The 15,171-nt window shown below is 37.4% G+C and overlaps 2 protein-coding genes across 2 annotated transcripts; both read right to left on the bottom strand.

Annotated features, from left to right (window-relative positions):
* Positions 1-430: 430 nt before the first annotated feature.
* Positions 431-13,662, bottom strand: LOC134880470 (uncharacterized). Its single transcript, XM_063907416.1, is given in 7 exon segments — positions 431-1,182; positions 1,185-1,416; positions 1,586-1,975; positions 2,056-2,247; positions 11,344-12,147; positions 12,877-13,125; positions 13,468-13,662. Coding segments are annotated over 6 exon segments (2,130 nt in total). The 5' UTR covers positions 13,117-13,125; positions 13,468-13,662; the 3' UTR covers positions 431-910.
* On the bottom strand, positions 7,690-10,144 carry LOC134880596 (P2Y purinoceptor 13-like). Its single transcript, XM_063907588.1, has 2 exons — positions 10,130-10,144; positions 7,690-8,951 (listed from the first exon to the last, which is right to left on the bottom strand). Exon 2 carries the CDS (start codon positions 8,944-8,946, stop codon positions 7,945-7,947), a length of 1,002 nt encoding a protein of 333 aa, XP_063763658.1. The 5' UTR covers positions 8,947-8,951; positions 10,130-10,144; the 3' UTR covers positions 7,690-7,944.
* Positions 13,663-15,171: the final 1,509 nt, after the last annotated feature.

Below are 15,171 nucleotides of genomic sequence, written 5' to 3' on the forward strand. Positions count from 1 at the left end.
CTGATCAATATCAGTTAGTCGTTTCCGTTGTCGACACTAATCAGAAGTGCCTCATATTTTTACTACCTAAATAAAAAAGACAAGTAATCATATTATATCAGGGTAGGCTACCACAAATAACACATATCAAGATAAAAATCATTCAGCTATCCTGTCATTTTTTACGTGATGCTTATTTCTATACTAGATTGAGATTGAACTATGACCTTGTAGGAACTAAGTTTAGGTGGTTTTATCATGTTATGTTACTTGCTGCCTTGTTGCACAGCCCACTTAGTTTGCTGTGTATGAAGTAATCACTTCCCTCCTTGTTCTTTGTCTTAGATTTAATCAGAAATGTAATTGAACCAGGTTTTCAACAGCTAATCTTGAACCCTGTAAACCTGTTATTTCCTCAAACCTCCAGTATAAACAACACACGCAATTTGTTGTATTAAAAAAATATTAATTTTATTATGTTATTATTATTATTTATATTGCAAAGAAGTTAGAGCTGTAAGCAGTGTTTATTGCAGTCCTTATTTTCTTATAAATTGGTCACTGTTGTGCATGATGGAGAATATGTGCTGTCAAGATGATAAGACTTTCGCCAACATTTTCGTGAAGGGAAAGTGCAGTTCAAACGAGATAAGGGTACAAAAGGAAGTAGAAAATGACAGTGAACACAATTGAGGCAATATTTCGTATGATTAAGCAAACATGGGGAAGAAATGCTTGGTCAGTACTGTATCAAAAATAGCCTTGTTGGTGAGAAAATGCACCCCTATGTGTTTTACCCTTTTCTGTTACAAAGCATTGAATATCCGACAGATTTTGATCACGTTGCATTCCTTTTAAACATTTTTGACAAATGCTCTGATCAAGATAAAATGCTATTTACATGTTGACAATTCAGACAGTGATCTCATCATTATTCATTTCCCATTGTACGTTGTCCAGCTTGTGACTTTAGGACCCCATTATATGACAGTCTGTTACTGTGGGCCATTTGTGACATCTCCAGTTGAGTTGATGTTGCCGTTGGTGACTCCATGGCACCTTTGTTGAACGGCTTACGACAGAGTGCGGCTGTCAGTCTTCTCCTAAACACCTGACACAGGAACACATAGATAAGTGGGTCTAAACACACATTAGTGGCCGACAGCCACAGGGTAGTTTCCTTTGCGATGTAGAGAGCGTTCTGTGCCCTGCAATTACTCGCATGCTGCCTGTTTGGGTAAGAGTGTAAGGGACACGGGCAAAGTGAAATGGGGCAAAGCAGATGAAGAAAACCCCAACAACCACATACACCTTTGCTTTGGTTCTGCGACTGGCTGACTGAGATCGGCTCTTTGAGGCTTTGTATGACTCGTAAACCTTTTTGCTGATGAACGTGTAGCAAACCACCATCAATGCCAGCGTGCCCCAGAAAACCACCTGGAAGAAAACAAGAACCAAACATAAAGCCTGTCAATGACTCTGTCCAATAAGCAAATCAAGATACCTACACCTCTAAATTGCATTTAAAATTTGGAGATGGTGCATATAGAACATTTGTATTTAAAAAATGTCCTGTTTAGTAGTATTCCTCATTTTTTATAGATACCTGACAGAAGTAGTTGAATCCTTCATGCCAGAGCAAACCAGCTTTGCTCTTCAAAGAGGTGCACTTCAGTCTGCCTCCAGGGCTGTGTGGAGGCTGGTCACTTAGAATAACGTTGGGTAATGCTAACGCTAGCATGACCACCCAGACAGCTGCACTCAGCACCTGACCAACATGAACCCGCTGCAGGGCACACTTCCCAAATGGCCTGACTATCTTCAGGTAGCGATCCAGGCTGATGAGGCCTAGCAAGAGGATGCTGATGTACATGGTGATGTAGAAGAGTACTGCAGAGTATCGGCAGTGGAAGGCGCGAAGATGCAAGGAACCCACACCAGCATCGCTTAAGACTCTCAGAGGGATGGTCAGGGTCATCAGCAAGTCAGCCACTACCTGGTAATTAAGGAATTTTTTTTTCTTACTTTTGCACGGCACAGACAATCTATACTAAGCAAAAACCTTTTAAGTCTTACCACATTTTTTAGAAAGACCACAAATGTTGATGAGCTGGGGATGCTGAAGAAGATCCATGCAGCCAGGGAATTCAGTATCAGGGCAACTATAAATAAGATGCTGTATAGACAGGGGAAAACCACAGCTGTCACACTGGTATCCCGATCACACTTGCTGGAAGTGTTTGGCAGCGTGTTGTTCATCTTCAGAATTTAGCTTCACCTTCTGAGAGTAGAGAGGAGAGAAGATGAAATGAGAGTAATATTGTTACATAATACATTTCTCAATTTTTTAAAGAGGAACAGTGTAATATGTTTTTCAGGTCAATACAAACATGCAAATTCCTCTCAGAAATGGTCCTAGAAATAACTGTAGCTGAATTACCTTTTATGATAATTGTTTCTCTCATTTTTATATCTTTCAGGGCTCAACTCTGAAAATGTAGTTCTTTACCTCTTAATTCACCAAGTAAAGTTCATACTGCCCCTTTCAGGAACGTTCAAATTCTTGTTTTTCATAAGAAAACTAAACCCAGGGTCACTGCTGTATTTCACAATATTTAAAATAGAGGTTATTAAGTGAATGCAAATTAATATTTACAGAAGGAATGCAGATATATTCCCAATATCGAAACCTTAACTGTTGAGAATTACATGAAATACTATGGCAAACAAGATATACTCTACAATTGTTGGTGTACATGCTAATGTTAATTAGCTCTGTTACAACAATTATAAATTTTTTTGCCCACTTTAGACTTGTAAACTTTGTAGAAGATGAACTTGTAAAGTCTTACCTTCTTACTGTGTCCTTATCGTCGAAAAACTGCAGTACTTAAAAAAAGGAACAAGTGAAATATCCTATTCCCCTTTTTACCTACAGGAAGGGAATGTAACAACAAAAAAACCCTATTTCATCAATTAGGAAAATAGTACTTCTGACCTAAAGAGGTTTAAGCTGCTCTGCCTTCCTCAGTATTTCTCTCTCACTGCCTTTAAGTGTGTGTGTGTGTGTGTGTGTGTGTGTGTGTGTGTGTGTGTGTGTGTTTGATGCTCTTACAATGGGTGGTCTCTGGAGTTACTGTGTGGCTGTCTTGTCACAATCCCAAGGAGTTTGCCAGTCTTCCTCCGGGTGAAAGACCCTTTCCTTCCTTGCTTCCTGTTCCAATTGTCTGCTGAGAGGCTTGTTCTGCTTCGTGCCAGTCCCCCTGCCTCCGCTAGCTTGCGTCAGGCTGGCTATTGACAGGAAAACACCAAAGTCATGGACTAATTTCTCGACACACATCTAGAGACCTCCTGCACCCCACTGCCCCTCCCTCCCTCCTGCAGCCTACAGTATTTACCAAACCTTTATCTGTCTACTCTTATTGTGACGCTATGCTGCACTAACCACAGAGTCAGAGACCAAACAAGAAACGTGATTATTGTGCTGCTGACTTATCATAACGATTGTGGTTGCATGATTCCCTTAAACTGAGTTACAATAAATGCCTGCTGTACAAAGGTGGAAGAGGCAACATATTAACTAAGATGTTTTTTTTCAAAATGTACTAGATTTTATTTTATTGACCATTAATACCAAATGTTCATACAGCTGTAAGCGTGTTTTTAAGATAGCATATATCTGCTTTCTTCGATTCCCTTTAGTGCTGTCTTGATAAAAATAGTGCATTTTGAGAACACAACATGATTTCCTGTGAGATTTTGCTCAGATCTCTGCCAGAAATAATGTCAGAGGGGATAGCATTTGCTGAGAAGTCACATCTTTTTTTTATTGTAGTTCCTCAACTGAAATGAAAATGTACATACTGTAATAAATAATCAAAATGAACGGATAGTCACATCCTAATGAAATCACATTGTACAGAGTCTCCATATTACTACTTTTCCCAGCAGCTTGGTTTCTGTTGCAGAATTAAAAACTCAGCAAATCCTGAAGGGGCCATTCAGTGGTTGAAAAAGTTAGCTCAACCGAAATATACATGCACAGACATTTTAATGGGAAAAGTGTTGATCATAGTACTAAGCAGAATGAAACGTCAACTTAATGTCTATTTTGGGAATTATTACAACAACTCTTTAGATGGACAGCATGCTTTATTATTCACATATGTTTTGTTTTGTTTTGCAGCTTAACATACATAAATAAAAACATCTTCCTTTAGTCTTTGCAATAAAATTTCATGTTGCGCTTCTTAACATGCTGCAAGCAAGACTGGCCAATAGACGCACTGCACATAAAACCCATGACCTATTTTTTCTGTCACCACAAACATTGTAGGTCTTCAGTTTGAGATGTAAATGTTAACTTTTTCTTTCTAAGTTGCTTTGCATGGATTCCTCCTTTGCAGTCTCTCTTGTAGAACTTTATTCCCCTTTGGTTTAAACTTCCTGAGACAATACAAAACTGGAACATAAATAACAGCACGCTCTTGTTTCATATTGTTTATCTCATCCAACCTTATTGTATTTCCTGTTATTTGTTTCTAGCTATTTAGAGTGGCACATTGACAAGACACAAAACCTCACACCACAATGTCAACAATAAACCAAATGCATGCAACTATATGTGTGAAACAATAACCTGACCTTTCTGCAAATCTTTAGCAACATCTTTGCTGAGTCTTTATAAAAGCATTTTCATGACCTTTGTGATGTAGTGCCTTTAGCTTTGCCTGCTGAGGCTTTGAATGAGATGGATGCATTTTTCATCATAGAAACCAGTTTCTCCTTGAACTCCCGACACAGAAAGACATAGAGTATTGGGACCACGCAGATGTTTGTGCTGGCAAGCCAGAGGCTGATTTCCTTCATAATTCTTACACTTAAAAAATCACAGGCCGTAAAAGAAGTGTAATTAACTTGTTGGAAAGTGTAAGGGATCCGTACAATATGGTACGGTCCAAATGACACAAAAAACACAATAACAACTAGAAATACACGGAGTTTGATCTTCTTCTGTCCATGGTTGTTGCTGCTGCCAGAGTTCCGAAAAGACTGGATTACCTTGTGTGCGATGGAGATGTAGCAAACTGCAATGACCACACTGACAATCCAGAAGAAAACGTTCTCGTAGATCACTATCATTTCATGGATTACAAGTCCAACCGGTTTTTTCAGTATCATACAAGTGGTGATCTCTGTCATATTGGTCTCAAATTTACTAACAATTATATTTGGCAAAGCTGTGCATCCAAAAATTGTCACCCAGACTGTGCCTGATAAAACTTTGCTTAAGATCAGATTCTGACTAAACTTGCTGTGAGGTGTCATGATCTTGAAGAAACGATCCAGACTGATACAGCCCAGAAAAGCAATACATGTGTACAATGTACTGTAGAAAACAACACTGACAAGACATGAGAGTGTGTATAATGTTTTCGACACATCCCCCAAGTCTCGGGCAGCTTTGATTGGCATGATTAAGGTCATAATAATGTCAGCAGCCACCAGATTCTTCAGGTACATCACAAAGTTAGAGGTGGACTTGAGGTGCAGAGACACCCAGGCTGCCACCCCATTCAGCAACAAAGCTAAGGGGAACATCAAAAAGTAAAGCGCTGGGACCACATTTGGGTTGAAACTAAAAGTTTCACACTGCGACACATTGTGAGTTTTTTGATTCGAAGTCATCTTTGCACCTGAGGAGAAGGGACAAGTTTAAAATACCTTTTAGAAGCGGGAATTTAATATCATGTAGGCTATGCATCATGCATTTTAAACACATTGTCTAACTGAATAAGTGCAAAATAATTTAAACCATTGACCATTTTTATAATTTAATTAGTGTTACAGAGAAATCATTCCAAAACAAATTTATCTGAGTTAGCTGGTCATTCTGTTTTCCATTTTTCTATTTTTCCACTCACTTCTGCTTACTGTCAAAGGGAGGATCCACTATCCGGCACTTATCCAAGTCAGAGCTGCAGACTAAGCAAAGAAAAGGGTGTTTTACGTCTCTGGAGTTACTGTGTTTTCAAGCAATCTTTTTATCACAAACTTAGGGCCTATATATACTCTTTCCCTAATAGTTTAATACTCACTTAAAAGTCAAATAACTAAATATGTATAAATAACAAAAACATTCTGAAAACAAATTTTCAAGGAAGTAAGTAAAGATTAAAAAGAAACTAAATCAAGGAATTTAATAATATTTGTCACTTTTGTAAAACAATGTCAAAATACTATGCTCTACTTGTATCATAGTATGTTGTTATTTCCTGTTTTTCTTTAATAAAGAGATGTTAAAATGTTTGTCTGAGAGGCTTGGATTAAGCTGTCATTAATACTACATTTTACTACAAATTATATAAATAACATATGCTCTGATGATTACTTACAGTTGATGACTTGACTCACTCTTGTCGAACGCAAGGCTGTAAGATGGAGCTGAGTGTCAATGTACTGACATGGTAGGTGTTAAGGAGCACTGTGGATTTTCCTAGAAAGCATATCAACGATTCAGCTGTGGTAAGACTGGCAATATATCAGGACTTATGCAAAAATAGGGAAAACTCTCTGGTCCTTAGACAAAAGCATACATCATATGACAGACAACCTGCAGAGTAAACACCAATCAGAGATTAGATGAAGGGAAGGTTTAGATTCAGGGCACCCCTGCTTCCTTTGGCATGCACATACATTTTAGGCTTCACAATTTCTGTCTCACCTCTAAACTGAAGCTATAAGCATGTATGCTTCTTTTACAGGATTCTTGACCTAACCTCTAACATATGTTTAAACATCCTCATTTGCACAGCAAATGTTCATGTCCTGAGCTCTTAGCATCATTTAGAAAGCAAAATACATAACTTTTGTTTCCACACTCACCATCATTGTGTTATTTGTTGATGATTGTTTGATCATGTTCTTGCAAACATTATAGAGCTGATTCTGCAGGAAGTGGCTTCATTTGACCAAAGGTCTCTGCTGCAAAGACAACAAATAGTCCCATGAGCTACACTGGAGCTTTTTGTTAAACAAAGGAGATCCAATAGCTTCCAAGAAGATTTATTGTAAAGGAGGCTGGGTTTCAATTCCATTTTATTCAAATTAATTACAAATATGTGGTATATGGGGAAAGTAACCGCAATTATTTTCGGACTTTAGAATATTGAGGTGACCAACAAAATGGGTGAATTGGTATTACATTTTACAATAAGTATTTTAGCAATTAAATTGCTTTCTAAGTATTTATTGAGACCACAAAAACAGAATACCAGAAATTCCTGGCAACTGGGCACATCTCTTTTGTGGGGAAGCTATTCAAGTTGGATTAACAAGATTTAAAGAGAATATTTTTATGTTACCATTTATTTTAAGACTTTAAAAGGTTGAAACTTTGTAAAATGCCATTTATGTTCTTGCAACAGAATAAAAACACTGAATTAAGCTGACTTACTTTTTTTTTCACACTGTTTTATTTATTCTGTAATGCTTTCAAGATATATCTTAATGAAACAATTGGCTAATGGTAAAACTATATCACAGTGAGCCTTTCACAGAAAAATAAACAAATGACATCTTCATTTACACATTTATTGTCCAAGTCCAACAAGAACAACTCAATATGGGAATAAAAACGTGGGTAGAAAGGGTTAAATATACCAACAAAAGACTCTGAGACATGACATATGTGTGTGTTAAAACTCGCCAAATTTAGAAAAATCCAATGCAATACATTTGCCTAGTGCGTTTTTTGCCGAAACCCTGACATCATGTTTACAATATGTTGTATCTCGTAGGTTTCAACCTTGTTTCTCTCTATCATTAGACCTTTATTCTTAACAGATGCTAATCACGATCCAGCCACTAGAGAGCAGTGCAGCATAAAGAACAGAAAATGCTGAAAGACTGCAACAGCCTAATGTGTGACTGAGAACATTATATTTATCTCTATTTTTTTAATGGCTAATAATTGTTCTTCGATTTTGAATCATCTGTATTTTTACCTGAATATAACCTGACACAGATTCCTCGAGCTTTCATCATGTCAACCAGCTTCTCTCTGTACTCCCTGCACAGGCAGATGTACAGAAGAGGATCCAGGCAGGTATTAGTGGCAGAGACCCACAGGAACAATCGATGGACAATCCTCACCCAAAGTTTAATACAGACATCGATGTCTTCATTCATTGTTACCGGAACACGTACAACGTGAAGAGGCACAAAACACACGGAAAACACAAGAAGGATCAGGAAGACTCTCAGCTTGGTTTTCTTTTTTCCGTGGCTGTTGTTGCTCCCAGAGTTTCTGAAGGAATGTAGGACTTTCAGGGTGATGCAGATGTAGCAAAACACAGTCACGATGCTGACAAACCAAAAAAGAGTCTCCATAGATAGAACCACAAATGTGTGGAGAGTCACTCCAGCTGGTCTCTTTAGGGAAATACAGAAATCTTCTGTTATATTAACAGGATTCTGGTCTGTTAGAATGATAGTTGGGACAGCTGTACCACCAAATAACACAACCCAAACCAAAGTAGACATTACAAAACTGAAGATCACATTTTGTCCCAGGAGCTTGCCGCATGGTCTAACAATTTTGAAGAAGCGGTCAAGGCTGATAAGACCCATTAAAGCAATACTTGTGTACAAAGAGCAGTAGAAAATGACATCAGAGTAACGGCAAGCAAAAACCCTTAACCCAATTGATGCTCCAGGAAGCATGCTAGCTGCCATTGGCGGGAGTGTCAGGGTCAGGAGCAGGTCAGCAGCCACCAGGTTTTTCAGATACACTATGAAAGTGGATGTGGACCGGAGGTGCAAAGACACCCACGCTGCTACCCCATTCAGCAATAGTGCAATCGGGAACATGAGGAAGTAAAGGTAGGAGACAGCCATATCTACTGTCACAAGGCTGATCCAAGCACAACCAGAGGAGAAGGATGCTGTGTTGTTTGACACCATCATACCATCTGGAATGAAAGAAACCAATAGACATCATAGAAACAATAAATGTTGTTTTAACTTGTTTACACCTGTGACCACTAAAATGGAAAATCCCTAACAGGTTTTCTAAGCAAGACCTACATCCAGATCTTTGCTTTTGATTTAACACATTTGGAAGTGAAATGAGCAGCTTTTATTTTTTTTGCTAGAAGGGTTTATTGGTATTGATTTATTGATGTGAGTAAGATACTGTATATAGGGGGTTCAGCGCAAATGTTTTGCTGAGGTGAAGACCAGAGCACTGTGTTATATTTCTCCCTGCGTATGATTTGTTTAAGACTGAAAACAACTACTGTTTTAAATGTTTCCTGTTTGCATGGTTGAACCTGATTTGCATTTGTCATTATAGTTTAAAAGACATTTGCTACTATGAATTGGTTTTGAATGCTTAACCAGTGCATTTGAATGCATCCTGGATACTGAACCTGACACTTACGCTTTTAACATTGACTTATGAAAGTTGATGGATCTGTTTTCTACATATTAAGAAGATGAAAACATATGCTGTATGTTATGGTTGTTTTATCACATGTGCATATACCACACTGAAATGATACACAGGTGCTAAAAGTCCTTTGTTCACAAAAGGATCTTAGTCTACCTTGTAAAAGTTTTTGATTGAGGGTTATCAGTAAGATTTTTACCTGGATTTACCTTTTCAGTATATTGACAGTACTATTAACTACCTGGATACCCTACTAGGTATAACAGTAGCAACAATTATTTGGTATGATTGGATCTCAGTGAGAACACTTGTTTAAAAATGTTGTAACAAAAAGCTTTAATAGCACAATAACATGTTATAGGATAGCTGAATTTTTCCAAACATGATTACAGAAATGAAAGAACACCAATACAAATGTGATTAAATTACATACATTGCCGAAATTTTATATATATATATATATATATATATATATATATATATATATATATATAATTTCGACAATAGTCCACAGTTTTGTGCTTAAGACAATGTCACTGAGATATTTTACTGATCAAGGCCAACTTACGTTTTTCAGAATGGATAGAGCTAACTAAATCTATACTTTTAACCAGGTAAAAACTTTGACTTATTAGATATTCCTCCAATCAAATGTTTTCCCTAAAAAAGTCAAACATTGCATTCTATGAAGTGACTCACCAGCAATGGTTGGCACCTTCACTCGACAGTGTAGCCAGAAAGATTAACACCTGTACAAAACAAATCACTGTGTCCTCCTCTTCACCCAAACAGATGCAAATCTATGAGTTGCTGTGGTCCAAAAGTGAGTTTGCTGAAGGTGGAGAGGATTCAAATAACATAGATTTTGGTGAACCATGTGTAATCAGGCTTCCCAACATCTGTGCAGATGGCTTCTCTACTATGTAGCTTCTAATCATTCTTTTACTTTGCTTGTCACATATTTACTACTGTTGATTGATAAACTGACATATATGACATATGACAGCAAGTTCAAATGTTCATTTTTTCGATTTATATTTTCTTAATATAGTGTATTGGATTTCAGCATTGATAATTCCTGCACAAACAAAGCACAGTACAATATTTTGATGAGATGTGACTAGTGATGTGACAGTGCTTACAGCAATAATTTGGATGTAGAATAACTTTAACTTTCTTTTAGTATTGTCATATATGTACAGTATAGCACACACAATATGTAACCTCTGCATTTTACCCATCCTAGTACTGGGAGCAGTGGGCAGCTATTGTATAGCACCCTGGGAGCGGTGGTGGGGGGGTTCGGTGCCTTGCTCAAGGGCACCTTGTCAGTGATGATGCAAACTATTTACTGTATATGATTGTTGTGAAGAGTCAGTGATTGCTAACACTAAACAGCAATACCTTCATGCAGCATGCAACACAAAACAGAACACAGTTTGACATGAGATAATTTAAAATACTATAATTTACTGGTTGAATTTTTTACTGCAGGAATATAGTTTATTCTTTTCAAAATGAGCGAGAATGAAAACATAGAAGAGGAACTCCATGTTGTTATCATGTTAAATACAGAACTGAAAAAAAACATACCAGTGTTGGCCGCTAAAAATGTTGTGATTCATTTGTAATATATTTTTAAACGTTGTCCTATTGGCAATATGTGTGTCTATTTTCCCCAAGTAATAACATTAAAGTTGATTGCTTTTAATTACAATGTTAAATCTGAAGCTTCATAAAGGGATAGTGTTTTAATCATTTTGTGATGATCAGCATTTTGATTATGACAAATTACAAACAAGATCACTGTTTACCTTTTGCAATTCTCTAATGCTTATGCTATGTTTTCCAATACTTGAAAACAAGACATCATCACAGTACATGCAGATACTAGAGTCAAAAGTCTCTCAGATAGTGCTAACTGTATCCATTTCTGAGCCCCTCCCTGTGAGTCTGCTGCAGGTACCCGGAGCCAGCTGCAGGGTCTTGAACAGGGTGGTCCTGAAAGACTTACAGAGGAAGAAGTAGATGAGAGGATCCAAAACAGAGTTTAAGGATGAGAGAAAGAGAGTACTTTCCTTCAGCTGAAAGAAGAAGAGTTTGAGTTTACAATCAAAGAGAACCCCTTGGGTCTGGCTCATGGTGTACGGCACGCGGGCGAAGTGAAACGGCACAAAGCACACAAAGAACACGGCCAAAACCAGAAACACATTAGCATTCATTTTTCTTTTGGCCTGGTGGTGTTTCCGAGTTGATGCCCCACTTGTTGCTCGACTTATGGTCCCTCCAGTGCTGCGGGAGTAGGACCTGTACAGTTCTTTGGTGATAAGAGTGTAGGATATTATCACCGTCACCAGGTTGCACCAGAAAATAATTTGACAGACATGATTGACCACCTGGTGCCAGTACAGCCCAGCCTCTGTCTTCAGGTCCCCACACTTAAAATATGGAGACGATGGTGTTTTACGTGTCAGGATCACATTGGGCAGACAGAGAACGAGCAGGAAAGTCCAGATGGCTCCTGAAAGGATCTTGCGACGAACCAATCGAGCTGCGTTAGTCCCCCTGAAGGGCCTGAGGGTCTTTATGCACCGATCAATGCTGATGAGGCCAAAGAAGAGGATGCTGATATACATGGTTACGTAGAAGAGCACTGAGGAGACTCGACACACAAATATACGCAGCCCAGTGGAAGCCATGTTGGAATCTGATAATACCTGAAGAAACACAACAATAAAACATCAAACAAGAAAAAATACTAAGCATTTAAATTCAAGCCATACTGTGCATTATATTGTTGAACAGTTAACAACTTTGTATAAGCTGCTCTTTGTCAAGGATTTTTATGTTGAACCTTGACTTTTCTATTTGCTATTTTAAAATATTGTCGTTTTGTAATTTACACTAGTAATTTTATAATGCATCATAGCTCAATTATAAGCCAATAATTACAACAATGGGTGCCAAGTTGTGAGAAATATTTCTGACCGTTGTTTCTCTCGTAGAAAATGATCTTCATCTTTTTACCAGCAGAGTATCTGGTGCACAATCAATTGATACAATATTTCCTTTGAATAAAATTACCATGTGAAGACTTGATCGATTATTTTTCAACATATATTATTCTGGACGCCTCAGTTTCACTAAGGGGATTTTAGAAGCTGAAAATATCCTTACCCTTAATCATAACATGTATTGTATTAGGTCAAATTTATGTTTATAACCCTCTTTTAACAAGTTAATACCAGCTATAACTGCAGACTATATGCCCTAATCCAAAGTAAAGAAAACAGGAGTATCTACCAATGACTTGAATATGACTAGCTGACTATCTTAATGACTTAAAACTAATCTTGGTAAATAGCCTTTAATAAAGTCATAAGTTATAACTTAACCAATAAGGTTGAATTGTGCCTCATAAATAAAAAGTACCAGGTAAAACAAACCTTGAAAGGGAATGTGAAGGTCATGATGACATCTGCAACAACAATATTTTTCAGGTATATAATGAAGTGAGACTTTGAGGGGATGCGAAAAAACACCCAAACAGCCACGCCATTGAGCACAAGCCCCACTAGGAAGAGAAAGGAGTAGAGAACCGGAAAAACCATCGTCTTCACAACGTTGTCACGGGAACAAGTGCTGTGATTGCCAGGGAACGGGGGGGAACTTGAATTTGTCTCCATGAGTGTTGCCTGAAAAATAGAATAAAAAGTTTGGTTTCTCATTATGCTTTCAAACAAACAAAGATACCAACAACATTTAAAGTTTTGAAGTTAAGTCGGATGATTGCTTAATTAATTTCTCATGAAAAAGTGAATGATTTACTGTATATTACAACATAAACAGAAGAAGAAGAACCTTTAAAAACGCAAACATAATAAACCGATTACATATAACAATGTGCACATGTTTATTCATGTTGGAAAATGTCAAAGAGAAAAATGTATACATGTTTTTGAACCATATACAATTCCTAAAATCAGAATTTAAAGAGGTTGTTATTTAATTTACAATATATCTGAGATGTGCCTGACCTGTGAGAGATGTTCATGTGAGTCGGTGAAGTCCCATCAAAATCCCAATGCAGGTTTTTGGTCCTTCTCTCTTTGCGTTCTCTACAAATGTGGTGTGACACTGACCCTCGGTCAAGTCTGTGTGTGTGGATTGTGTGTTCGTTTGTGCATATCTGTTTTCAGCTCAGTGAATCACAAGTCACTGAAAGACTTTCTCTTTTCCTTCTCTATTCTCTTTCCTGTCACAAGTAATGGCTGCAGACCTTGTAGATCTATTTCAACAGACACAAGGACTGTATGTCATAGCACTGTAAGCACTGTTTTATAATAGGCCCAAAATCCAGTATTTAGGTAATATCAAACACATTTTATCTTCTGGGCTTTTGTTGCATGTGTGTTTTTATGGGTTTTTTTCTGATATTGTTTGAAACAAGTCATTTGCAACAATGTGGAATGATACTATTAATATGTGACCCCTCACAAACGAAAGTATTTCCTCTTATTATTTTACATTTGGTAACAATTATTGTGTAATCTCCACTGCTTCTGCATAAATTGATAGAGGGTACACTTTTATGCACCCTTATTTATGCATCAGGTACTTAAAGCACTTTATACATCCTTAAAGGAATGAATAGCATAAGTTAAATAATTTGTTTGTCAAGGTTTGTTTTTATATGATTAAGGCATTATGCATTAGCCTATTAAACCCGCCTTGATGCAGTTGAATATGCAGATTTCAGATAATCAAAAACAGGAGACTACCAAGAACATCCTTGTCTTGATTTTGTCAGCGTTTTCCCCCGCAGGGTGAAAGTGTACTGTAGCCTTTCCCCCCATGCACTAGGATAAAGCAATAGAAGTATTTGCTCAGTCTTACGTGACTTAAACAGGTAAAGCACAAATAAGACTTAAAAAAAAAAGCAATGCAATTCCTTAAAAAAAAAAAAAAGAACAGCTTAGGAGCATATAGCAACCCTTTAGTTTAAAAGTTGAACAATATGAAACAGTTTTTGTCTTAACTGCCAACACAATGTTCCTTTTACAAGTTTCAAATGTTCCTTTAAATGTCTCATGTTTGTGAATGTTTTTCACTCTGTCCCTAACACATGGTCATTGTGAAACATGCAATTGTTCCCATTTTTTGTGGTTTCACCCTTAGATCTAGACAGCATGAGGACACTTCCGCAAATTATTATCCGTTTTAACCAATTGCATACATAGTCCTGTCCCTAAGTCATAAAAATGACACAAAATCTTGATTTTACCAAGACGTTATCTGGTGTCTGATGTAAGAGCATAGTTTTCTCTATCATCTTGTTTGTTAAGATACAAACATGCTCTTTTTTCACATTAACCATCACTGGGTGTAATATTGCATGTCAAATGACCCTGAGGGCCTCCTGATTGGCAAAGTCAGCAGAGCTTACTTCCCAAATAAATGCTTCTCTGGATGTCTCTGTACATGCACATATTATTTTTGTCTAGGCTGTCACACCATCTAAATTTAGTCATATACACTACATACATTCATGTTTCGCACAGCTGTGATCTTTGCACATCTGGGTCTGATCAGTAGGCTACTGCTTCAAGCATGCACTATCCTAGAGAGGACCTGAACACACTGCTGCTTTTCAGTTTAACACTATATGCATGTCTTTTTGCTCATCTCTTTATTGTTCTACTTTTCTTATTGCTTCTATTCCTTATCGAATGTTGAGGGCT

This window comes from Eleginops maclovinus, chromosome 18 (genome assembly GCF_036324505.1).
Source record: "Eleginops maclovinus isolate JMC-PN-2008 ecotype Puerto Natales chromosome 18, JC_Emac_rtc_rv5, whole genome shotgun sequence".
NCBI lineage: Eukaryota > Metazoa > Chordata > Actinopteri > Perciformes > Eleginopidae > Eleginops > Eleginops maclovinus.

What these genes read in the sequence shown, in the direction of transcription:
- LOC134880596 (XM_063907588.1), bottom strand. Translation starts at nt 8,946, where the DNA reads ATGATGGTGTCAAACAACACAGCATCCTTCTCCTCTGGTTGTGCTTGG.